This window comes from Procambarus clarkii, chromosome 11 (assembly GCF_040958095.1).
Source record: "Procambarus clarkii isolate CNS0578487 chromosome 11, FALCON_Pclarkii_2.0, whole genome shotgun sequence".
NCBI lineage: Eukaryota > Metazoa > Arthropoda > Malacostraca > Decapoda > Cambaridae > Procambarus > Procambarus clarkii.
In genome coordinates, this window is record NC_091160.1 from 47,079,166 (window position 1) to 47,106,163 (window position 26,998).

The window sequence follows — 26,998 nt, forward strand, 5'->3', positions numbered from 1 at the left end:
GTACCAATGATGCAATTGTTAGTCTGCTTGATTTAATCTACTCAGCCCTTGACAAAAGTGAGTTTCCGATTGGACTCTTCATTGACCTGAGAAAGGCCTTTGATACTGTTAACCATAACTACCTCTTACTTAAACTCCGTCATTATGGAATCCGAAGCTTTGCCCTGAACTATATCCGATCCTATCTTAGTGACAGACACCAATATGTAGCCATCAATGATATAACCTCTCCCACTCTACCACTAACCGTAGGGGTGCCACAGGGCAGCATCCTAAAACCTCTCCTATTTCTTATATACATCAATGATCTGCCTATGTCTCTAACATGCTTAAACCTATATTGTTTGCTGATGATACTACCCTCATCTACTCTGACCACAACCCCCTCATATTAAATAATGTTGTAAACAATGAATTAAAAAATGTTCACTTGTGGATGTCGACCAAGAAACTCACACTAAACATAGAAAAGACCTACTACATCTTATTTGGAAGCAAATCAACAAATGCAATTCAGCTTCAGATAGACAATGTTAACATTAGCAATAAAAATGATGGAAAGTTCCTTGGCCTATACTTAGACAAGAGACTCAACTTCAGCACCCACATACAACACATAACTAAAAAGGTTTCTAAAACAGTTGGTATACTCGCTAAGATCAGATATTATGTACACAACTCTGCTCTCCTCTCACTCTATTATACACTTATAATACCCTATTATACCCTATCTTACTTATGGAATCTGTGCTTGGGATTCAACCTCTGCAAACTACCTCAAGCCCATCATCACCCAGCAAAAATCTGCTATCAGGACAATAACAAACTCTGCTTTCAGACAACACACAGCTCCCCTGTTTAAATTCCTAAACATAAATTCACTCCATACATTCTCTTGTGTCAATTACACTTATAAAACCCTTTTCTTAAGTGCTAACCCTGTTCGGAAACTTTTCCTGGACAGATGTAATAGAACACATACTCACCACACCAGACATAAATATCTCTTTGATATCCCCAGAGTCAAACCTAATCTGTGTAAACACTCTATGCAAATAAAGGGACCCAGTCTATGGAACTCACTCCCTATTGAATTGAAAAGCTGTCCAACTTTTACCTTATTCAAAAATAAAACCAAAAAGAACCTATTTTCATTTTCATAGTTTTGAGTGCATATACTACTGCATTATTACTTGAAATGATCCTCATATTGTACTTCAGTGAACCAATGTATAACTATGAAATGTTATCGTAATGTACCTATTAATCCTTGTTCATTATTGTGTATTGTTATTCTAATCTGCTTTTGTGTCAAAATTTCTTGCAATGTACCTGTAATTTTTTTCAATTTTACTGTAATTATTCTACTTAAAATTATCTGTACCTGTAAAGTAAAGCTGTAAAGTACCTGTAAACATTTTTTTTGTCAATTTTACTGTGAATTATCTAAGAATTATCTGTTAGTTTAAGGACTTGCCCGAAACGCTATGCGTGCTAGTGGCTTTACAAGAATGTAAAATCAACTTAATTTCTATGTTCTCTGTTAACCCCAATGTACCTTCTTGTATATAAATAAATAAATAAATAAATAAGTAAATAAATAAATAAATAAATAAATAAATAAATAAATAAATAAATAAATAAATAAATAAATGTATATAAATAAAAATGGAAATGTTCGTTTGTTCAAAATCGCTAACCTCCGAAAGTTCTTCACCAATTGCTTTGAAATTTTCACACAATGTTCCATTCGCATCCGAGCAGATTTTTATATACATACTATATTGGTGTCACGTCTGTGACGGAAAAAACAAGTTTTTTTTTTTAAACTGTGTTTTTCATGTATTTTTCATGTGAGAGAAATCTTCGAAACCTCTTTACCGATTGCTTTGAAATTCTGACACAACGTGCCATTCGAATATGCGCGTCTTTTTATTTACCTACTATATAGATGCCACCTCTGTGACAGGTAAAAACATGCGTTTTTGAACAACAGCGCCATCTGTTGCACATAATAGCAACTTGCACGCTATACTAAATATGTCACGAATTCCATTTGAATGTTTCCGATTGCATTGATAAATTTTATTTTCATAGATTTCGATTTATTTTCATTTTGATGTAATTATTTTGTGTAAATTGCATTGGGATTGACCTGTGTTGTTTACCATACCGTTTATTTCGTGAGTATAGTTTATTTTTTTACTTTTTCATATTTTCATTTCATTTTGTACTGTTTTTCTTATATTTCAGTGATGGGAACATCAGATTACTTGATGTTCCCAATTTTCTGATGGGAACATCAGACTATTTGGGAAGGCGTCGGACGAGGGAGTGGGGAATGGTGGGGATGACGAGGGGACGGAAGTGAGAGATGGTGGAGAGCACGAGGGGACAAAGGAGGGGGTAATGATGGGGAAGTAAGAGGGGACAGAGGAGTTTGGGATGGTGGGGACGAGGGGATGGTGGAATGGAGAATAGTGGGGAGGACAAAGGGACAGGGGAGTGGGGCATGGTGGGAAGGAAGAGGGGATGGGCGAGTGGAGAATGGTGGAGAGGACGAGGGGACGGTGGAGTGGAGAATGGTGGGGAGGACGAGGGGACGGGTGAGGGGGAATGGTGGGGAGGACTAGGGGATAGGAAAGGTTGCTGTGGTTCCTCAACGCACATGCATTGCTGAGTCACAGCAACGCGTGGCCGGGTACTGCTAATCTATATAAATAAAAATGGAAATGTTTGTTTGTTCAAAATCGCTAATCTCCGAAAGTTCTTCACCAATTGCTTTGAAATTTTCACACAACGTTCAATTCGGATCAGAGCAGGTTTTTATATACAAACTATATAGATGTCACGTCTGTGACGGGAAAAAACATGCTTTTTTGGAAAAACTGTGTTTTTCATGTGGAGGAAATCTTTGGAACCTCTTTACGGATTGCTTTGAAATTTTGACACAACGTTGCGTTCAAAAAGGCGAGTATTTTTATATACTTACTACATACATGCCTCACCTGTGACAGGAGAAAACATGCGTTTTTAAAAAAACAGTGCCATCTGTTGGACGTAAGAGAAACACACGCTGTAATCTCCGAAAGTTCTTCACCGACTGCCTTGAAATTTTGACACAACGTTCCATTTCAATGTACGCTTGTTTTTATATACCTACTATATAGATGCCACATCTGTGACAGGTAAAAACATGCTTTTTTTTAAACAGCGCCATCTGTTGCACGTAAGAGCAACATTCGCAATACTAAATATGTTACAATTCCATTTCAATGTTTCCAATTGCATGGATAAATTGAATTTTCATATATTTCGATTTATTTTCATTTTGATTTAATTATTTTGTGTGACATTGCATTGGAGTTGAGCTGTGTTGTTTACCATACCGTCATTGGAGTTGAGCTGTGTTGTTTACCATACCGTCATTGGAGTTGAGCTGTGTTGTTTACCATACCGTCATTGGAGTTGAGCTGTGTTGTTTACCATACCGTCATTGGAGTTGAGCTGTGTTGTTTACCATACCGTCATTGGAGTTGAGCTGTGTTGTTTACCATACCGTCATTGGAGTTGAGCTGTGTTGTTTACCATACCGTCATTATAGTTGAGCTGTGTTGTTTACCATACCGTCATTGGAGTTGAGCTGTGTTGTTTACCATACCGTCATTGGAGTTGAGCTGTGTTGTTTACCATACCGTCATTGGAGTTGAGCTGTGTTGTTTACCATACCGTCATTGGAGTTGAGCTGTGTTGTTTACCATACCGTCATTGGAGTTGAGCTGTGTTGTTTACCATACCGTCATTGGAGTTGAGCTGTGTTGTTTACCATACCGTCATTGGAGTTGAGCTGTGTTGTTTACCATACCGTCATTGGAGTTGAGCTGTGTTGTTTACCATACCGTCATTATAGTTGAGCTGTGTTGTTTACCATACCGTCATTGGAGTTGAGCTGTGTTGTTTACCATACCGTCATTGGAGTTGAGCTGTGTTGTTTACCATACCGTCATTGGAGTTGAGCTGTGTTGTTTACCATACCGTCATTGGAGTTGAGCTGTGTTGTTTACCATACCGTCATTGGAGTTGAGCTGTGTTGTTTACCATACCGTCATTGGAGTTGAGCTGTGTTGTTTACCATACCGTCATTGGAGTTGAGCTGTGTTGTTTACCATACCGTCATTGGAGTTGAGCTGTGTTGTTTACCATACCGTCATTGGAGTTGAGCTGTGTTGTTTACCATACCGTCATTGGAGTTGAGCTGTGTTGTTTACCATACCGTCATTGGAGTTGAGCTGTGTTGTTTACCATACCGTCATTGGAGTTGAGCTGTGTTGTTTACCATACCGTCATTGGAGTTGAGCTGTGTTGTTTACCATACCGTCATTGGAGTTGAGCTGTGTTGTTTACCATACCGTCATTGGAGTTGAGCTGTGTTGTTTACCATACCGTCATTGGAGTTGAGCTGTGTTGTTTACCATACCGTCATTGGAGTTGAGCTGTGTTGTTTACCATACCGTCATTGGAGTTGAGCTGTGTTGTTTACCATACCGTCATTGGAGTTGAGCTGTGTTGTTTACCATACCGTCATTGGAGTTGAGCTGTGTTGTTTACCATACCGTCATTGGAGTTGAGCTGTGTTGTTTACCATACCGTTCATTTCGTGTGTATAGTTTATTTTTTATTTTTTTTTCATTGGTTTTCATTTCGTTTTTTTTTAACTGTTCTTCTTATTTTTCAGTGATGGGAACATCAGATCATTTGATGTTCCCAATTTACTGATGATAAGAAAATCAGATCAGATCATTTGGGAATGCATCGGATGGAGGAGTGGGGAGGACGAGGGGAAGGGAATGGGGGATGGTGGGGTAAATGAGGGTACTCGGGTGGGAGGTAATGCTGCATAGGACGAGTGAATGGGGGAGTTGGGGATGGTGGGGACGAGGGAACGGGGAAATGGAGAATAGTGGGGAGGACAAGGGGACAGGGGGAGAGGGGGATGGTGGGGAGGAAGAGGGGACAGGGTAGGGGGAAATGGTAGGGAGGGCGAGGGGATGGCGGAGTGGGTAATGGTGGGAGGACAATGGGATTGGGGAATGGGATTGGTTGGGAGGACGAGGGGACGGGGGAGTGGGAATGGTTGGAAGAAAGAGGGGACGGGGGAAGGGGAAATAGTGGGGAGGACTAAGGGACAGGGGTAGGTTGCTGTGGCTCAGCAACACACATGCGTTGCTGAGCCACAGCAACAAGTGGCCGGGTACAGCTAGTAAATAAATAAATAAATAAATTAGTATTAAGCGAAGTCTAGGTGGGTTTTTTCCCCACACTTTGCCCGAAACGCTGAGCGTACTGGCGGCTTTAGGTATGCACTAACTCTATCTATAAATCCAACATTATGATTGTAACTCATCTTGTATATATGTTCTTTTACCTGAATAAACATTTGATTTTGATTTTGATTTAGATCCGCTTATTATCTGCAGGTTTATTCTCTCTCTTTTACAACATTTTCAGCAATTTTATCTTCTCTTACTTAACTGAGTATTAATCTAGAATCTATAATTCCCTCCTTTTTAAAACAAGGTATTAGCTTATTTTAACTGCAGTATAGTTATCCAGCAATTTAGTTCTCTCTGGTTAACTGCAGCATGTATGCGCATTTTAGTCTTCCCTTGTCTCTCTACTGCTTAAGTTTATGCATTTCTTCCTTGTTCCTTTTATCAGCAGCACTATAGTGTCCTGAGTGTCCTTTCCTTCCCCTTCGGGTTGGGAGGTGTGAGGGGGCTACATTTCCTGCAGTTCATGGTTCTGCTTTATTGGTACCTTCATTTATCTGCAGAGGCTTACCCCTGTAAACACAAACCGTAACTGTCTCTATTTTCCGCTTGTTACAACTTGTAATAAAGTTGTTACATCTTGGCTTAACGTGTTTATGACGTATTAGAACGTTGTTACAACTTGCTATATTGGTTGTTATTAATGGTTAGGAGGTGTTAAAACTTGTTCGAACGTTGTACCAACGTCGTAGTTTCGGTGTGTGTTTGGCGGGACTATGTTTTAGTTTCCCTTACATTCTCTGTAGTTGCGCTGCCGCTTTTCCTTACCTTCTCTTAACGCTCCATTGGGACCAGCACTTTTCTACTTTGCTTTTCCCTACGCAAATATTAAGGTTTTCATTTTGGCAAAATATTACCTCTTTTACAGAGGGGGTATTAACGCTCTCATGCTTCATGCTTCAGTGCAATGCCTTTGGCATTTCAAATTTCAAAACTCAAATCAATTCTGATTGAAATTACCTACTTAAAATTATCTGCTAGATTAAGGACCTGCCCGAAACGCTGCGCGTACTAGTGGCTTTACAAGAATGTAAATACTGTACTATCCAATGTATTCTCACAAACCCAATGTACCTTCTTGTATATATATATATAAATAAATAAATAAATAAATAAATAAATAAAATGTTTATTCAGGTAAAGTACATACATACAAGGGGTGATACAAATATTGATGACTTTATAGATAGAGCTAGTACATACAATGCCTTAAGCCACTATTACGCAAAGCGTTTAGGGCAGGAAAAACACTTAAGACTAAAACTTAATAGTAATTGAGATTAAAGTATAAAATGTGTTGAGAGAATATAAAAATAAAAATGGGGGAACATGGCAGAAAAACAGCAAAAATACAATTTGTTACACATATATTTATAATGCATTTCTTTGGCATTATTCCTGGTTGCCTCATATATTACACACTACTCTTGTGTAATAGTCCTCTTTTGGGTTTCCTTTACACGTTTACAGTGAGTTGTTACTGCTGGTAACCTTAGTACAGAACTTCCTAGGTTATTATGAACAGAAATAATAAATTCTTCTCATGTAGTTTGTTAATATTTAATGATTTACATCTGTCAGTTTAGTAGACTTCCTCAGTCAATTTCTTATTCAAAATGGTTGATGAATTCTGTTATCATTGAGCAATTATTGAGAACTTTTTGAAATTCCTAATTTTGCAATTTCCCTGTCACACATTCTAATGGTAATCTCTTCTAATGTGCTTATTCTAAGTTTTCTATATATAATTATTTTCGACGATGCGTGTTATTGAAGCCTTATTGCCGCAGTACACTCCACTTGCATGTCAACAAACTCCTGCCTCTTATTTACATACATACATACATACATACATACATACATACATACATACATACATACATACATACATACATACATACATACATACATACATACATACATGCATACATCATACAATGCCTAAAGCCACTATTACGCAAAGCGTTTCGGGCAGGAAAGCACTAAAGACGTGTAATTCGTAATTCTTGTGTTATTCGTTTGTATTGCAGGTCCTCCTTCATCTCCCTGAGATGGACTACTCTGGAACGGCAGACTTCATGCTCAAGTTGCACGGAAGGAAAGACCCCTCTCGTTCCTTCCTGGTAGTGCAACTACTCAAGGGAGCCCGGAACACAGGCCACACGCACTACTCCACGCCTGCCCATCACTCTTAAACTCCTGCACAACCTGTTGGCCGCACTAGGAAGCCCCTGTAGCACTAGCTATGAGAAACACTGGTATAATGCGCTCTTCGCTTTAGCTTACCACGCTTGCCTCCGTGCTGGGGAGGCTGTGCATGCCGCAGGAGGTCAGCACACACTCCGCCTGGAACAACTTCAGCTCTCCAGTAATGCCATACTCACCTTCTCCTCCTGCAAGCACAGTGCATGCAGAACGCTAGGATGCTTCACACCTCACTAGGGGCACTGGGCATCACGAAGGAAAATTATGCGCTGCACTCCTTCCGAATTGGTAGGGCTACGCTAATGCACACGGACAACCTCAAGACCGAGACCATCAAGGCGGTGGGGAGGTGGAGGAGTGAGGGTCTCAACACCTACGTCAGGCGGGAGTCCCGCCGGAACCCCATCCTGCCACCCCCGTGACGGGGCTCCAGCTGCCTCTTGCCCTTCGGGTTATCTTGAGATGATTTCGGGGCTTAGCGTCCCCAAGGCCCTGTCCTCGACGAGGCCTCCTTTTTGTTACACACCCCCAGGAAGCAGCCCGTAGCAGCTGTATAACTCCGAGGTACCTATTTACTGCTAGGTGAACAGTACACCAGGGTGAAAGAAACTCTGCCCAATTGTTTCCGCCTCCACCGGGATCGAACCCGGAACCTCAGGACTACGATTCCGCGGCGCTGTCCACTGAGCCTGTCAGGTCCAGGGTTGGGGGGGTTCTGCGCCAGCTGACCCGACGGCTGTTGGTGCTCCTCCGGAACTCCCCAAAGTGATCGGTTCCACTTCTGGCAGTAGACGTAACTGCATAGCTTAGTTAAACTACCCTACCTCATCTACATCTTAATTACAAGCCAATGTAAAGCTTATAAGGTTTAATTTCTCTCTGCACAATATGAGTTACGGGAAAGGTGCATTGTAGGCACATGCAAGTCAACTAACAGAAGAATTCGTGTGAAATTAGATAGCTGCTCCCGCAAGTCTGACCTTATTAGAACTGCAGTCTCTAATCTCTGTTTATGTGAATAAATCCCTGACCAGGTACCTGGTTGATGGGGTTCTGGGAGCTTTTCTACTCCCCAAGCCCGGCCCGAGGCCAGGCTTGACTTGTGAGAGTTTGGTCCACCAGGCTGTTGCTTGGAGCGGCCCGCAGGCCCACATATACCTGGTTGATGGGGTTCTGGGAGTTCTTCTACTCCCCAATCCCGGCCCGAGGCCAGGCTTGACTTGTGAGAGTTTGGTCCACCAGGCTGTTGCTTGGAGCGGCCCGCAGGCCCACATATACCTGGTTGATGGGGTTCTGGGAGTTCTTCTACTCCCCAATCCCGGTCCGAGGCCAGGCTTGACTTGTAAGAGTTTGGTCCACGAGGCTGTTGCTTGGAGCTGCCCGCAGGCCCACATATACCTGGTTGATGGGGTTCTGGGAGTTCTTCTACTCCCCAAGCCCGGCCTGAGGCCAGGCTTGACTTGTGAGAGTTTGGTCCACCAGGCTGTTGCTTGGAACGGCCCGCAGGCCCACATATACCTGGTTGATGGGGTTCTGGGAGTTCTTCTACTCCCCAATCCCGGTCCGAGGCCAGGCTTGACTTGTAAGAGTTTGGTCCACGAGGCTGTTGCTTGGAGCTGCCCGCAGGCCCACATATACCTGGTTGATGGGGTTCTGGGAGTTCTTCTACTCCCCAAGCCCGGCCTGAGGCCAGGCTTGACTTGTGAGAGTTTGGTCCACCAGGCTGTTGCTTGGAGCGGCCCGCAGGCCCACATATACCTGGTTGATGGGGTTCTGGGAGTTCTTCTACTCCACAAGCCCGGCCCGAGGCCAGGCTTGACTTGTGAGAGTTTGGTCCACCAGGCTGTTGCTTGGAGCTGCCCGCAGGCCCACATATACCTGGTTGATGGGGTTCTGGGAGTTCTTCTACTCCCCAAGCCCGGCCCGAGGCCAGGCTTGACTTGTGAGAGTTTGGTCCACCAGGCTGTTGCTTGGAGCTGCCCGCAGGCCCACATACCCACCACAGCCCGGTTGGTCTGTCTGACCAGGTACAGACAAAGTCTCTTCTTTAAACTGCGTGAAGTCCGTAAAAAATCCATTGGATTAATCAAACAGTTTTATAAGAGGTGGTAAAATTCTAACTAAGAAAACTGACACTGGGAAAACCTATGAAATACCCACTGAGGCGCACCTCAGGTGTTTCCTCGATGACTGTGCGATAACAGCTCATTAACCAGATAATAAATTATAGTTTCATCTAACAACTAAAATGTACTACAGCTCTGCCTTTCTTTTCTAAAGGTTTTTAAATCTGATATTTTGTTCTGTCTGTTTTTGTTATTGTTTTTCTCTTGTTTATCCCACCATTTTAAATTGTTTATTTGTTCATTTTTTATTTGTCACTTACTGTATTATTTACTATTACTGTCTCAGTTCAGTGATCTTCATTTTACTTTACTTGTTTCTATTATGTGTAATTTGCATTTTTTTCTCTTTTTTTACAATAATTTTTTATATATTTAGCAGATTTAGTATTTTACTGCTCTGGAATTACTTACCTTATTGTGCCTTGACTACACCTTATTGTGCCTTGACTACACCTTATTGTGCCTTGACTACACCTTATTGTGCCTTGACTACACCTTATTGTGCCTTGACTACACCTTATTGTGCCTTGACTACACCTTATTGTGCCTTGACTACACCTTATTGTGCCTTGACTACACCTTATTGTGCCTTGACTACACCTTATTGTGCCTTGACTACATGGCATCCACATGCAAGCTGATATTGAACTAAATCTTGTGTCGCAAATTTATACAAACCAGGACATTGATAATCACTACAGCAGGCACCACACAGCTCACCAGACAAAAAACAAACTCCAAAATAACACTTGTGTATCAGTTTTCAACCAAAATGTCAGATCACTTGGTAAACATTTTTATGTTATAAATTCACTACTCACAGCACTAGGTACTAAACTATCGTTCATTATTTTAACAGAAACGTAGCTAAGTAAAGACCATATCCAACTTTACAACTTAGCTGGTTATAAAGCCATTCACAACTGTAAGCCTAACAAAAAAAGGTGGTGGCACAGCTATATACTACCAAGATACCTTTATCTGCAATAGTGTAATTAGTGATAGAGATGACTACTGAGAATATACTTTTGCTCAATTTTCAATTAAATCCCTTAAATCCTCCTTGACTATTGGAGCATCTATAGATTTCCTAATACTAACATAGCTGCATTCTCAGATAACCTAAGGAATCTTATCATAAACAACAACCTCAACAAAAATTACATCATTCTGGGAGGAGACTTCAATAATGACCTGCGTCAACAAAATAGCCCTCAAGTCGACTATTTCCTAAACAGCATGAACTCCTGTATGCTCATCCCCACAATCACCAAGCCCACCCGAGTCACTCAAACATCTGCGACTACCTTGGATCAGTTAGGGACTAACTTAACGGCTTCCCTTACATCTGGTATAGTCACTGACAGAACAACTGACCACTATCCTACCTTCCTCGTAGTAAAGATGGACATAACACCACCAGCTAACCAGAAACTTACCATTAGGTTACACAGTGAAGCAGCAATAGGCAATCTCACAAATGCACTCTACAACATAAACTGGGAATCTGAATTTAATAATAATCAGGATATATAAATTCATTAACTAGTCTCTTCCTTTCCAAAATTGTAAGCCTTTACAACACTCATTGTCCTCTCCTCACCAAGCATTGTCCTCTCCTCACCAAGCATTGTCCTCTCCTCACCAAGCATTGTCCTCTCCTCACCAAGCAAGTAACTGACAAAAGGTTAAATAATCCCTGGCTCACAAGTGGCATACTCAAAGCAATCGACAAGAAACATGAAAAAAAAAAAAAATAGGATTGGCCTAGTTGCAAAGGAAGAAGTTCAGAGGAACTCGTCAGTGCTTACCAGTATAATAAGAAAAGCAAAACTCTCCTATTATGAGACTAGATTCAAAGAAGCAAAAGGCAACATGAAAAGCACATGGAGAGCCATCTCTAACATCCTAGGGTCTAAAAAACATTCACATAACCAGACAAAAATCTCCAAGGATGGTTATACACCTGCAACAGATCTTGAAACAGCAACTGAACTTAATAGCTTCTTTTCATCAGCTGGTGCTAACCTTGCCCGAAAAATCCCATAGACTCAGACACATGTTACCACATATCTTTCAGGCAGCTACCCAAACTCTCTTCTCTCACCGATCAGCCCGTCAGATGTTGTGTCCATCATTCACTCACTAAAAACCAAAGCTGGGAACATTAGTGAAATACCGTCCATGGTATACAAGAGTGTCTCGCATGTCCTTGCGCCACTTATAGCTTTGCTGTTCAACAAATCTCTAGTGTCAAACCTTCCCTGATATCCTTAGAAAAGCAAGAGTAACACCAGTTCCTAAAGGAGGCAATCCGGTAGACATAAACAGTTACAGACCAATATCAAATCTACCAATATTATAAAAAATATTCGAAAAAAATTATTTACAAACAGCTCTACTCCTATCTTGTAAAATCCAACATACTAAGTCCCCGTCAGTTTGGCTTCCGCTCCCAAAAAGAGTACCAATGTTGCAATTGTTAGTCTGCTTGACTTAATCTACTCAGCCCTTGACTAAAGTGAGTTTCCGATTGGACTCTTCATTGACCTGAGAAAGGGCTTTGATACTGTTAACCATAACTACCTCTTACTTAAACTCCACCATTATGGAATCCGAGGCCTTGCCCTGAACTATATCCGATCCTATCTTAGTGACAGACACCAATGTGTAGCCATCAATGATATAACCTCTCCCACTCTACCACTAACCGTAGGGGTGCCACAGGGCAGCATCCTAGAGCCTCTCCTATTTATTATATACATCAATGATCTGCCTAATGTTTCCAACATTCTTACACCTATATTATTTGCTGACGATACTACCCTCATCTACTCAGACCCCAACACACACACAAAATAATGTTGTAAACAATGAACTAAAAAAAAAAAAGTTCACTTACGGATGTCTACAAACAAACTCACACTAAACATAGAAAAGACCTACTACATCTTGTTTGGAAGCAAATCAACGAAAGCAATTCAGCTATGGATAGACAATGTTATCATCAACAATAAAAATGATGGAAAGTTCCTTGGCCTATACTTAGACAAGATACTCAACTTCAGCACCCACATACAACACATAACCAAGAAAGTCTCAAAAACAGTTGGTGTACTCTCTAATATCAGATATTATGTACATAACTCTGCTCTCCTCTCACTCTATTATACACTTATCTACCCCTATCTTACTTATGGAATCTGTGCATGGGGTTCAACCTCTGCAAACTACCTCAAGCCCATCATGACCCAGCAAAAATCTGTTATCAGAACAATAACAAACTCAGTTTTCAGACAACACTCAACCCTCCTGTTTAAATCCTTAAACATGCTAAACATAACCTCACTCCATACATTCTCTTGTGCCAATTACATTTACAAAACCCTTTTCTTAAGTACAAACCCTGTTCCGAAACTCTTCTTGGACAGATGTAATAGAACACATTCTCACTGTAATGACCGCTTACCCTGTCGTAATAATCGCGGCCTCTATTGTAATAACCCAATGTTCCCCAGTATTAATCCTGTATCTTGAGAGATCACAAGATAACAGGATTAATACTGGGGAACATTGGGTTATTACAATAGAGGCCGCGGTTATTACGACAGGGTAAGCGGTCATTACATCACCACACCAGAAATAAATATCTCTTTGATATCCCCAGTTTAGTTTAGTTCATTTATTATGCACCCTATACCCATCTTGCGGGCGGTGGTGGAAAGGGTTACAGAGGCACATAATGGGCTCAGGGACTGAACTCCATAATTTATTTAGCTAAGCAAGTTACAATCTTGATGAGCTAGTTACAAAATTCAGTATAAGTCGTCACATCAACAATGGGTTCGAGATCGACCACAAGTACAGTTTCTAAAATAGGCAACTGACATATGTGGAGAGCTAGTGTCACAATTGATATGTTTGTCCTGCACACCGCCCCCCATCCAGTGGGCAGCGGTGGATAGGTTACAATCACTCAGTTACTACCTACAGTTAGCAAACTGGGGATATTTGGCTAAAATTCTGGTAGCAGATCATTTTTAATTAATTATTTACACATCGTTGGAACATTCGTTATAGAATTATTTCTGAATTCACGTATCTTTTCGCACTCCATCACATAGTGACGGAGGGTGTGCGGATAATTTTGTTGACACAGTTTACATTTGGTCAGGTCTACATCGGCAGATAATGAGAATTTTCAGAGATACTTGTAACCGAGTGTAAGCCGAGCAGTAGTAACATCTAGAAGTCTGCTGATTTTATTTTAATGATCCATAGATGTGTGGCTCCTCTTGCATGATAGTATGATGATAGATGGAATTAGTGGTGTCGATTTCACTTTGCCTCAGATCTACAAGATCTTGTTGAAGTTCTCGGTGTACTGCTGCTCTCAGATTGCTCATTGACAATCCAAGGTTACACTCAACGGCTCCTTTAAAGGCAGATTCTTTGGCTAACTTATCAGCTCTATCATGCATTCGGAGCCCAACTTGAGATGGAGACCACATGAAATGGACTGTTACCATCATTAATAATTTTGTTGTATTTGTGTCTAGCTTCGAACACGAGCATGTTACAGTTATATCTTGAAGACTTGAGAGCAATTAAGGACGATAAAGTGTCACTTACAAATAATGTATCAAGTTTGGAGACGTGTATACATTTCAGTGCAAGGAGCATGGCAAATAGTTTGGTCTGAAGGGTAGAGGCCCAGTTGTTTATACGGATTTCCCACTCAAAGTACAAGCCATCGCCCATTGTCAGAACAACTGCACTTCCAGCAGCACCCGTGAGGCGGTGTAGGGAATCATCAGTGTATATGATTTGAGAGAGAGAATGCTCTGTGGACAGAGCATCAATATGGCTTACGGCGTTGAGCTTTGCCTCAAGACGAAGCTTGGGCTGATCTCTAATTTGCTTCATGGGTGGAAAGGGGAGGGATTAAAATTGGAAAGAATGTAACCTCCCACGGTGCAGGAAAGTGCCGTTGTTGTCTCTCTTGGTACAAATTATAAACTTGATACATTCTGAGTTCAGTTTCAGTTTTCGTTATCCATCTGGAACAATGCTGACCTTCAATAAAGAAATTTTGGAGGGCTTCTGTGCAAGGGTTAGGATGAGGTAGTCTAAGCATTTTTAACCCAATTTGACAGTTAATTTCAGTAACACGATCAACTACGCTCGGAATATTAAGTTCATTTCTCATATTAAGTATTTTTGTAGTACGAGGGCACCCAAGGATTATCCTCAAAGCTTCGTCCTGCAATTGTTCAAGCCCTCCAAGCTTTCTTTGTTGTATCTCTGTTTTCTCTGCTGAGATAATTAAACCTAGGTCCTGACATGAGTCTAATACAGAGTTAAGAGTGTTCTGCGTGTTAGCATACCCAGTGGTGTGTATCATTATATCATCAGCATAGCTAATGATGTGGACGTTGGGTTTGCTCGGTACAGAGTTTAGTATGAAGTATTAAGTATTTAATATTAACATATTAAATAAGGTAGGACTGAGGACACCTCCCTGCGGGGTACCTAGTTCAAAGTCTCTTGTTACACTCCTATGCCCCTGGAAGAATAGAGATGACTTCTTGTTGGATAAGTAACCCCTGATCCAACAAAGAAGCCGACCACCAATATTCATTCTTGCAAGGTCACTCAAGATAACATGTCGATTTGCAATATCAAAGGCAGACTTAAGATCTAGGAAGGTGGTATATGACTTTTCAGTGTGCAGGGTAAGAAAGGTGGTGATGCAATGATGCACACTCCTTCCATGCATGAAGCCATATATCTGGAACCATGCTATATATATATATAGCATGGTTCTTATTCTATGGAGGAGACGGTTTAGGACCATTCTCTCGAATGTTTTGCAAATACAGCTAGTAAGGGAAATTGGGCGGAAAGCATTCTCTTGATTTGTCTTGGGAATTGGAATGATTATACTGTTGGTCCAAGAGATAGGAAGTTCCCCAGTAACATAGCTCAATTATACAGCTCAAGCAGAGTGATACTAAACTGGTACTAAAAGAAGTAGACGCAATATGTCATAAGTGATACCATCCTCACCGGGGGATGTGGCTTTATCAACTACAGCTTTAATCTTGAGTTATCAAATAGGTCCCTTAAAAGTGTCATTAGATGAGAACTCCTGGATGGATTTGAAGAAAGTAGAACAGTGCAAACTGGAACTAGTAGGTCCATTGTTCATCACAATGAAATGTGTGAAGTAAAACATGTGTATGGGGCAAGTAACAAAGTCAGTAGACTAACAGATGTTGTCACAGCTCGTATAAGACTTGGCTACAAGTATCTCTGGCAGTTCGGCTTGTATAGGGATCTAGATGAAGTAAAGTGTAAAGTGTGTGGACATAGGCAGGGACACACACTCGAACACTATATCTTGGATTGTTGTAAAATTGAGCCTTTTAGAGATAAATCTAAGCTCACTCTGTATGATATGGCAACCTATCTTATTACCAGGGATAAATTACCTGAAATCCTTGCACTGTACCCACATTTTGCTTCCAGTAGATGAACGACATATGATATTCAGAAACAAGTAGTGTATTGTGAGGACTAATAATAAACAGAAGCTCCCCTATGACTCTGTAATATCCCCATTGGCCAAACTATTATGTGTTAACGACAAGACCTACCATTAATGTATGATGACTTACTGTAAATATGTAGTTCTTGTAATAAGACTTTCTCTGTAACTAGCTGACATTGTATCTATAAGACAATACAATACAATACAATTTTTATTTAGGTAAGGTACATGCATACAATAAATATTTACAAGGATTGTTTAACTTATAGGTATAGCTAGTACATACAATGCCTAAAGCCACTATTACGCAAAGCGTTTCGGGCATGATAAACTTAAATGACAAGCTTAATACTAATTGAACATAATGAGTAGAATGAAAACAAGAAATGAAAACATAGATGAAAAAGCAGCACAAATACAATTATGTCGACAAACAGCGCTCTTTAAAGAAAAAAACAGACATTGGTTGACAATAGAAGGGTAAGGTAGGTTACAGGGAATTTATTAGGTATAGCTTCGCTTTTAACTTAAACTGGTTGAGAGAGGTACAGTCTTTAACATGGTTGGGAAGGTCATTCCACATTCTGGGCCCCTTGATTTGTAGAGCATTTCTAGTTTGATTAAGTCGTACTCTAGGAATATCAAAACTGTATTTATTTCTGGTGTGATGCTCATGGGTTCTGATACAACCTTCTATGAAGCTTTTGAGATCAGGATTGGCATTATAGTTTAGCGTTTTATATATGTATAATACACATAAGGTGTGAAGGATTGAAGAGATTGTTTATGTAATAATCTAAGATGAGGTCTGATAAAGACCTTTTGTGCCCTCTGTAATGCTTTTGCGCTACCGCTCACAGGATGAGTATGGGGAGCACAATAAACTAGCCGCCTCCGGCGGCAACAATCAAATCAAGCTTTGTTAGGCCTTACACCTCGCCCGGCCAGGGAATGAGGATATGGTGCCAGGAACGCCTTCATTATCCCCAGAGTCAAATTTAATCTGTGTAAACACTCTATGCAAATAAAGGAAACTGGTCTATGGAACTCACTCCCTAACGCATTGAAAAACTGTCCAACTTTTGGCTCATTCAAAAATAAAACCAAAAAGTGCCTAATTTCATCTTCATAATTTCTTCCTAGTGCTTTAAACTCGCACTGTATCTAGTGCTACCCAGTTCCCAAGTGTATGTACCTATGCCATACAACTTCACTATTGTAATCATTGCTGTTATCTCATATCTTGTTATACACATAGTTTGCTACATAATATCCTGCAATAATCCTCAAATTATACTAAAATGTACCTGTTGTTAACTCTTAAATTTACTTTAATGTACCTACTTTTTTTTATCAAATTTCTGTTTTATCAAATTTCTTATGCAATATATTTTTTTTATTCTATCTTACAATGCATTTTTGTACTTTCTTACAATGTATTTTTATAAAGATGTAATGGTGTAATAAAACTTGTAAAGGTGTAATGTATTTTTATACTTTCTTACAATGTACCTGTAAATTTTTTTACTTACTTTATTACTTTGTTATTTACTATTATGTTCTTTATGTAAGTTACTTAGTTATATACATTAGTTATCATATCTATTTATTTATTTATTTATTTATATATTTATATATATACAAGAAGGTACATGGGTTTGAGGTACATCTGCTTTAGGATTTGATTTAGATTTGGATTTAGGATTTGATTTACATCTGAGGTACGTTTCTGCCCGAAACGCTTTGCGTAATAGTGGCTTTAGGCATTGTATGTACTAGCTCTATCTATAAAGCCAACAAACTTTGTAAAATCTCTTTATGTATGTACCTTTGCCTAAATAAAAATTATTATTATTATTATTATTATCTGTTATGAAACTATATTTCTTAAGTTCTACTTGTAAGTTTAATTACTTAAGTTTTACTTGTAACTTTAATGTAAGTTTTTTTGCAAATTACTATAAATATTATAAAGGGCCAAATATGAAATTTAGTAATTATTTATAATATTTATTACTATATCTAATTTTAATTTAATTACAGTGGCCCCCTTTATAATATTTACCATTTTGTATATTACTATATATACTATGAATTTATTATTATTAAAAGTCCTCATACCAGGCGTGTACCCTTTAAGCTCAGAAAATTCATTTAACTAAGTAAATTACAGTCTATTTAGCTGGATTAACCTGCATGTATCCTTTGTAGATGATAACAGATTGCTTGATAAGCTATATTAAGCTAACTACACAGATAAGTGTATATCGATAATGGGTACAAGAACGACCACAAGTACTTTTTATGTGATATTTAATAATCTGAAGTTTTTAGCAACAGCACAAATATAGTATTTAATGTTGACAACAGTAAAAAACAGGTTGACATAAGGATGAGGAAATATTAGTAAAATTGGTTACAAGATGTCAATTGTATATTTCTTAGTTTCTCTCTTTTTCATCTTTTTAAACTGGTTGAGAAACGTACAGTATTAATTCTCATAGTAAGGTCGTTGTACAGTTTAGAATCATAAGGAACCATTTCCCTAAAAGTGAGGAAAAACTCCTTCAGATAAAATGTTTACAATCTCAAATGAGGATGCTCTCAAAACATTTCTCACCCAGTGTGGTTTGACTGACCTAGCTAACTCTAAATTAACTTGAACTCCAAACCTTTCCAGATATTCTAAAAAAAAAACGAGAGTAACTCCAGTCCATAAATGCGGTGATCTCACTGATGTCAACAATTTTAGACCTATATCAATTCTGCCAACCTTGTCAAAAATATTTGAAAAGCTACAAGCAGCTGTACTCTTATCTAGCCAAACGTAATAGAGTTAGCTCTTGCCGGACCCAAAAAACTTCAGACCCTAAAAAACACTAACGACGCACTGATTAGTATGATTAACTTGATACATGCAGCTCTTGATAAAAATGAGTTTCCTGTTGGGTTATTTGTTGACCTACGTAAGGCTTTTGACACTGTCAACCACCAAAACCTTCTTCTTAAATTACATCAATATAGAGTCAGAGGTCACGCCCTCCAATACCTTCAATCTTAGCTTACTGACAGGCTCCAGTATGTTTCTGTGAATAATTCCATTTCTTCCACCCTACCCATCAACATTGGTGTTCCGCAGGGCAGCATACTTGGCCCTCTCCTCTTTCTCATCTACATTAATGACCTTCCTAATGCCTCTCAACACCTCAAACAAATTTTATTTGCTGATGACACAACCTTCATTTTCTCCAGTCCTGACCCTCTTGCTCTGAATGTTACAGTGAATACTGAACTAAATAAAGTCCATCTTTGGCTAACTGCTAACAAACTCACCCTTAACACTGATAAAACCTCCTATATTTTCTTTGGTAATAAATCCACAGATCAAACTAATCTAAGAATAAACAATATCCAAATTAGTAACAAAGTAGATGGTAAATTCCTTGGTGTCCTCATCGATAACAAGCTGAATTTCCAGGGACACATTCTAAATATATCAAAAAAAGTTTCTAAAACTGTTGGCATTCTTTCTAAGATCAGATATTATGTACCTCGCCCTGCCCTGGTGACGCTCTATTACTCTCTCATCTATCCTTATCTCAATTATGGTATTTGTGCTTGGGGTTCTACTACCCAAAATTATCTACGTCCTCTAATTACCCAACGCAAAGGTGCTATTAGGACAATATCAAACTCTGGCCCCAGACATCACTCGGTACCCTTACTCAAATCTTTGAATATGTTAGATATTAAGTCACTGCACATCCTCTCATGTGTATTATATATATATATAAAACGCTGAACTGTAATGTCAATCCTGACCTTAAACGCTTCCTAGAAGGTTGTAACAGAACCCATGAGCACCACACTAGAAACAAATATCTATATGATATTCCAGGAGTGCGCCTTAACAAAACTAGAAATGCTCTACAAATCAAGGGGACCCGGAATGTGGAATGACCTTCCCAATCATGTCAAAAGCTGTACCTTTCTCAACCAGTTTAAGAGAAAAAACTAAGTACTACCTAATAAACTCCATATAACCTACCTTACCCTCTAAATATCAACCCATGTCTTGCTATTGTCTTGCTATTTTCAAGCAATACTGTTTGTTGACCAACTTATTTAATTGCCGATTTCTGCCATGTCCCCCCTCCCTATCAACACAATTAATACTTTAATTTCAATTAGTATTAAGTTTTAATCTAAGTATTTTTTCCCCACACCTTGCCCTGAAACGCTGTGTGTATTAGTGGCTTTAGGTATTGTATGGACTAGGCTCTATCTATAAATCCAACATTATGTTTGTAACTCATCTTCTACGTATGTACTTTTACCCGAATAAACATTTGAATTTGAATTAATTTGAAAGGCGTTTCTGCTTTAGTTAAGTCATACTCATGGAATAATATATAGATACATGTTTCTCGATGATACTTATTTGTTCTGTTACAGCTCTCTAGGAAACGTTTCAGGTCAGCATTTGTATTGCAGTTCGGAGTTCTGAGTACCAGTATCAGAGTACTGGTAACTAGAGTACCAGTATCAGAGTACTGGTAACTAGAGTACCAGTATCAGAGTACTAGTAACTAGAGTACCAGTATCAGAGTACTAGTAACTAGAGTACCAGTATCAGAGTACTGGTAACTAGAGTACCAGTATCAGAGTACTAGTAACTAGAGTACCAGTATCAGAGTACTAGTAACTAGAGTACCAGTATCAGAGTACTAGTAACTAGAGTACCAGTATCAGAGTACTAGTAACTAGAGTACCAGTATCAGAGTACTGGTAACTAGAGTACCAGTATCAGAGTACTAGAAAGTAGAGTACCAGTATCAGAGTACTAGTAACTAGAGTACCAGTATCAGAGTACTAGTAACTAGAGTACCAGTATCAGAGTACTAGTAACTTGAGTACCAGTATCAGAGTACTAGTAACTAGAGTACCAGTATCAGAGTACTAGTAACTTGAGTACCAGTATCAGAGTACTAGTAACTAGAGTACCAGTATCAGAGTACTAGTAACTTGAGTAGCAGTATCAGAGTACTAGTAACTAGAGTACCAGTATCAGAGTACTAGTAACTTGAGTACCAGTATCAGAGTACTAGTAACTAGAGTAGCAGTATCAGAGTACTAGTAACTAGAGTACCAGTATCAGAGTACTAGTAACTAGAGTACCAGTATCAGAGTACTAGTAACTTGAGTACCAGTATCAGAGTACTAGTAACTAGAGTAGCAGTATCAGAGTACTAGTAACTAGAGTACCAGTATCAGAGTACTAGTAACTAGAGTACCAGTATCAGAGTACTAGTAACTTGAGTACCAGTATCAGAGTACTAGTAACTTGAGTACCAGTATCAGAGTACTAGTAACTTGAGTACCAGTATCAGAGTACTAGTAACTAGAGTACCAGTATCAGAGTACTAGTAACTTGAGTACCAGTATCAGAGTACTAGTAACTAGAGTACCAGTATCAGAGTACTAGTAACTTGAGTAGCAGTATCAGAGTACTAGTAACTAGAGTACCAGTATCAGAGTACTAGTAACTTGAGTACCAGTATCAGAGTACTAGTAACTAGAGTACCAGTATCAGAGTACTAGTAACTAGAGTACCAGTATCAGAGTACTAGTAACTAGAGTACCAGTATCAGAGTACTAGTAACTAGAGTACCAGTATCAGAGTACTAGTAACTTGAGTACCAGTATCAGAGTACTAGTAACTAGAGTACCAGTATCAGAGTACTAGTAACTTGAGTACCAGTATCAGAGTACTAGTAACTAGAGTACCAGTATCAGAGTACTAGTAACTTGAGTACCAGTATCAGAGTACTAGTAACTAGAGTACCAGTATCAGAGTACCAGTAACTAGAGTACCAGTATCTAGAGTACCAGTATCTAGAGTACCAGTATCTAGAGTACCAGTAACTAGAGTACCAGTATCTAGAGTACCAGTATCTAGAGTACCAGTATCTATAGTACTACACTACAACATCACTAATAAATTCAGCTTTAGTACAAACAACTGAAGCACCATGTCAGCAGCTTGAGTACTACTAGTAGAAATACAACAGGACAGAGTACCAACAGCTAATCAACCAGCAATAACATCAGCTGTAAGTATCAACATTTGGAATACCACCAGCTAGTTACAATACCAGATGTTAGAATACTTACAGAGTACTATTTCTTAGAATGATAACAGCTAGCTTGAGTACTACTAGAATTAGAAGCTACAATGTTCGACTGAGAACAAGAGATGCTTTTTTAACCCACAGGGTTATATATCCATGGAACCGCCTACTCGCCGAAGCCGTAAGTTCCAAAATTATTAACTTTTAAAGACCTTTGACAAGTCGCCGGCTTCCTGCCCTCGTCGAGATCATTAGTGTTATGGTTTTGGTCAGACAAACAATCTTCGTCCACATGGTTTTTATTCTCCGCCAGTAACAACAACAAAACAATTATCAGGTACATGAAATATTATTAACAAGATCATAAACAAAAGAGCATCTGCTCCAAACATGCTACCTCCAACATCAGTAGTACTCAATCCCAACATTCCTCCCCTTTTAAATAAACTCTATCCCTACAGGTTAAGTCTATCAGGCGGTCGTATGACTCTTCCTGATTTTCTCAACTGGAAGTCCTGACCTGTTACTTCTGGGAAACATTCTTCTGAATTACTCCTTGTAGAGTCCATAGGGTTAACTGTATCCCCATTACCCTCTACTGCCCCTTGCTCTGCCTCCCGGTCTCCTGCAGGTGCTGCTATCCCTTCATTATAAGGATGGATATCACTAGTTGCCCCACCCCCACCTGAAGGATCTTCAAAATTCCCTGTGAACCTTGGCATGAGCTGATCGGCATGCCTTTTCCAATTAATGTTCCCAAAACTCTGCACTTGCACAGTGAAGTTCCTGCGGCCTAGGACCTTCCTAATTTTCCCTTCCACCCAGGGCTTTCCACTTCCAAAATTCCTTGCATATACTGCATCCCCCTCATTAAACAACAATTCCTCTCCCTGAGCCAACTGACTGACCAAGCTAGTTACCGATTTCTCTTTATTGGGATCTGTCTTTACTGCTTCCATGTGCACTTTAAAGTGTCTATTAAACAGTAATTCAGAAGATTTACCAGTAGTAGAATGAACAGTTTTCCTTTGATTATATAAAAATCTACAAAGTCTTGTATTAATAGTACCTTCCGTAAACTGCTTTAACCCTTCTTTCAAGGATCTCACTGCTCTCTGCTAGACCATTTGAAGAAGGATTATAGGGGGCAGGTGTTACATGTTTAATACCATTTTTCCTAAAAAAATCCTCCATTTCCACAGAAACAAAATAAGGAGCATTGTCTGAGACAATTATGTCTGGCAATCCAAAATTACAAAATGTTTTCCTTAGTAATTCACAAGTTACAGATGATGTGGTGGAATTACACACATGCACATCCAGAAATTTGGTGTATGAATCCACCACCACTAGGTAATATTTATTATCCATAGGTCCCGCATAATCTACATGAAGTCTAGACCAGGGTTTTCCAGTGCATGGCCAAGAAAGTACTGGGGCCTGGGGTTTCTGATAATTCTTAAAGCAAATATGACAATTTTTTGTTACCTCAGCAATATCCTGGTCTATTTTTGGCCACCAAACCCAACTTCTAGCTTCTGCTTTCATAGCATTTATGCCATTGTGGCCTACATGCAGCTGTTCCAAAATCTTACATCTCAGTTCCCCAGGCACCACCACTCTATTCCTATACAAGAGTACATCCTGGTGAATACTAAGGTCAGCCTTCACTGCAGCATACTCTGACAATAACAAATTATCATTCCAACCATATTTGATATTTTTCAACAACAGACTTAATTTAGGATCTCTACCAGTTGCCTTCCTAATAGTCTGGAATGAAATATCCTCAAAAGACATAGATTCCACCAGGTTAACATACTCCACTGGAATACTGGAATTTAATTCTTCTGTCACAGGCAATCTACTTAATGCATCAGCTACTACATTATCCTTGCCTGGCTTAAACTCTAAATCATACTCAAACTGAGAGAGTAGTAATGCCCATCTTTGAATTCTAGCATTGTCATTAACTGGAATCTGCTTACCTCTGCCAAACAATCCTAGCAGGGGTTCATGATCTGTTCTAGCAAGAAATTTCCTCCCCAGCAGAAAATACCTCAGTTTTCTTACAGCATATACCAAAGCTAAGGCTTCTTTATCTAACTGAGAATAATTCTGTTCCGCAGGAGATAATTTCTTGCTAGCAAAATATACTACTTTATCCTGACCATCTACTTCCTGTAATAATACACACCCCACTCCTACTGGGGAAGCATCTACCTCCAGTTTTAACGGGAGTCTACCTGTAAAATTAGTGAGGACTGGAGAATTGATCAATTCCTGCTTAATATTCCTGAATGCATTTTCCTCTCTTGCTGCCCACTTAAATCTAGCCCCTTTTTTCAACAATTCATACAAGGGTGCTAATTTTGTTGAAAAGTTCTTCACGAACTTACAAAAATATGTAACCATCCCAACAAAAGACTGTACTTCCCCAACTGATGTTGGGGCTGGGGCATCTATTATAGCAGCTACATTTTTGTGAGAAGGAGTAAAGCCCTTACCTGAAATATGGTACCCCAGATATTCAATGCCCTTAGTCTTCAACGTTGTTTTTTCCTTATTAATCTTCACATTGTGCTTTTGCAAAAGATTCAAAACGTGTTCTAATCTAGCATCATGCACTTCCTCATTCTCCCCACATACAATAATGTCATCTAAAAAACTAGCCACACCTTCAATGTTAACTAACAACTGGGACATGAATCTCTGAAAAATTGCTGGAGACGAGGATAGTGCAAAAGGAAGTCTTTTATACTTAAATAACCCCTTGTGGGTATTAATCACTAACAATTTCTGGCTCTCCTCCTCTACCGGAATTTGCAAGTAAGCATCTTTCAGGTCAATCTTAGAAAAAATTGCTCCCTTGCAGACCACTGACAACAACTCATCTATCTTAGGTAAAGGGTACTTCTCACAGTGTATGCGGTTGTTCAGTTCCTTGAAGTCTGCACAGATTCTCAAGGATTTCCGATCTGCCTTCAACACTGGTACAATTGGGGCTGCCCACTCACTATGTGTAATTGGCTCTAAGATGCCTTCTGCCACATGCTTTTCCAGGGCTGATTCTACCAATTGCTTGTAATGAAACAGCACTGTTCTTGCCTTGAAAAATTTAGGTGAAGCCCCACTTTTCAGGTGAATTTTTGCCACCATGCTATTAATTGGCTTATCTGTCTCCACTGAATATTTGTCTAACATTTGTTTGGCACTTTTAATTGTTTTAACTATTGACAATTCATCTAGGCCCGCCAAGAAAATTCCCACTTTTTCCATGAGATCCTTACCACATAGGCTAGGATTATGTGAATCCACTACATAAAAATCCTGGTTAATTTCTTTTCCATTATAACCTACTTTTGCCGACACCTTGCCATAGACCTTAATCGGTACATTATCATAAGCACTTAAAGATTTTTTACCTGGTTTTACATTCAATTGCAAGGTATCTGCCCAATCTCTAGACAACGTTGACACTGCAGCACCAGTGTCCAGTTCCAAGGGAACTAACTTCCCATTAATTACAAAATTCACCACTTGCGACTTCACTGAACATACTTATTTATTTATTTATTTATTTATTTATGCATATCATACCTTTTCTTTCACCGAATATAGTCAGTTTTCCTCACCTGCAGCTTCTTCAGACTGGTTACCTTCAAATATTATTAACAAGATCATAAACAAAAGAGCATCTGCTACAAACATGCTACCTCCAACATCTGTAGTACTCAATCCCAACAATTAGTGTTAGTGCCTCTCAGGTAAACTCAGAAATGATAACAGCTAAAGAACTACCAGGTATTGTTTCTAAAGTTAGAGCATCGGAACTTTGGATGATAACAGAGCCCCAGATGCTCTGCTACCGATAGATCGGTAGCAAATAAGATGCTACCGATAGTTAGAATGCTAACACTTAACAATTAAATTGTTAAATTTTACTCCGAAGAGCGAGTTCACTGGGCAGCGTCATTCATCTTGTGAGTGAATATACCGCCATAGGGACAGCATTGGGCAGCGTCATTCATCTTGTGAGTGAATATACCGCCATAGGGACAGCATTGGGCAGCGTCACTCTTATTGTGAATGAACATAACGCCATAGCAGCATGTATAACACCCACCAATAGGAATTAAACCCACTTAGTTGTCCATCCTGTCACTAATACCCAGACGCAGCTGGGACTTGCCTGTCTCAAGGGAACAGTTGATCAAATAAGAAGATTAGTTGACTTACTATATGACCAGCTAGGATACCAGACGTAGACACCCGCAGCTACAGTACTATCAGATGGAATATCAACAGTGGCAGTGTTTATAACCGGGGCAGGTGTATGAGGTCTCGTTGTTGCAGGTGTTGGGTGAGGATAAGATCGGCACACACGATGGATGAGGGTGATCCTGCCAGCGTAGCCACGTCCCACGGGGTCTCCTGGTATCTGCGGACAACACGTACTTATACGGCCACATAGGAGGAGAAATGTGATAATTATGAGGAGAAAACACTAAACAGTATGGAGGCGATGAGTCACAATAACGTGGTTAAAGTAATTTGACCAGACCACACACTAGAAGGTGAAGGGACGACGACGTTTCCGTCCGTCCTGGACCATTCTCAAGACAATCGACTTGAGAATGGTCCAGGACGGAC

At 39.6% G+C, this 26,998-nt stretch overlaps 1 protein-coding gene across 6 annotated transcripts in view; it reads right to left on the minus strand.

The window, feature by feature from the left end:
- LOC123758423 (uncharacterized) overlaps positions 1–26,998 on the minus strand; it is a 188,117-nt gene that overhangs the window by 73,251 nt on the left and 87,868 nt on the right. For 3 of the 6 annotated variants that reach the window (XM_069322812.1, XM_045742828.2, XM_045742819.2), the window contains exon 5: positions 26,585–26,786. Coding sequence is in view for 1 of the 6 variants with exons in the window: in XM_069322811.1 (XP_069178912.1) it covers positions 23,405–25,624 (2,220 nt within the window). In the remaining 5 variants the exon portion in view is untranslated. Of the gene's footprint in view, positions 1–7,714; positions 8,007–22,628; positions 26,787–26,998 lie in introns of those variants that run through there. The other 3 variants (XM_045742826.2, XM_045742821.2, XM_069322811.1) reach the window with 2 other exon arrangements.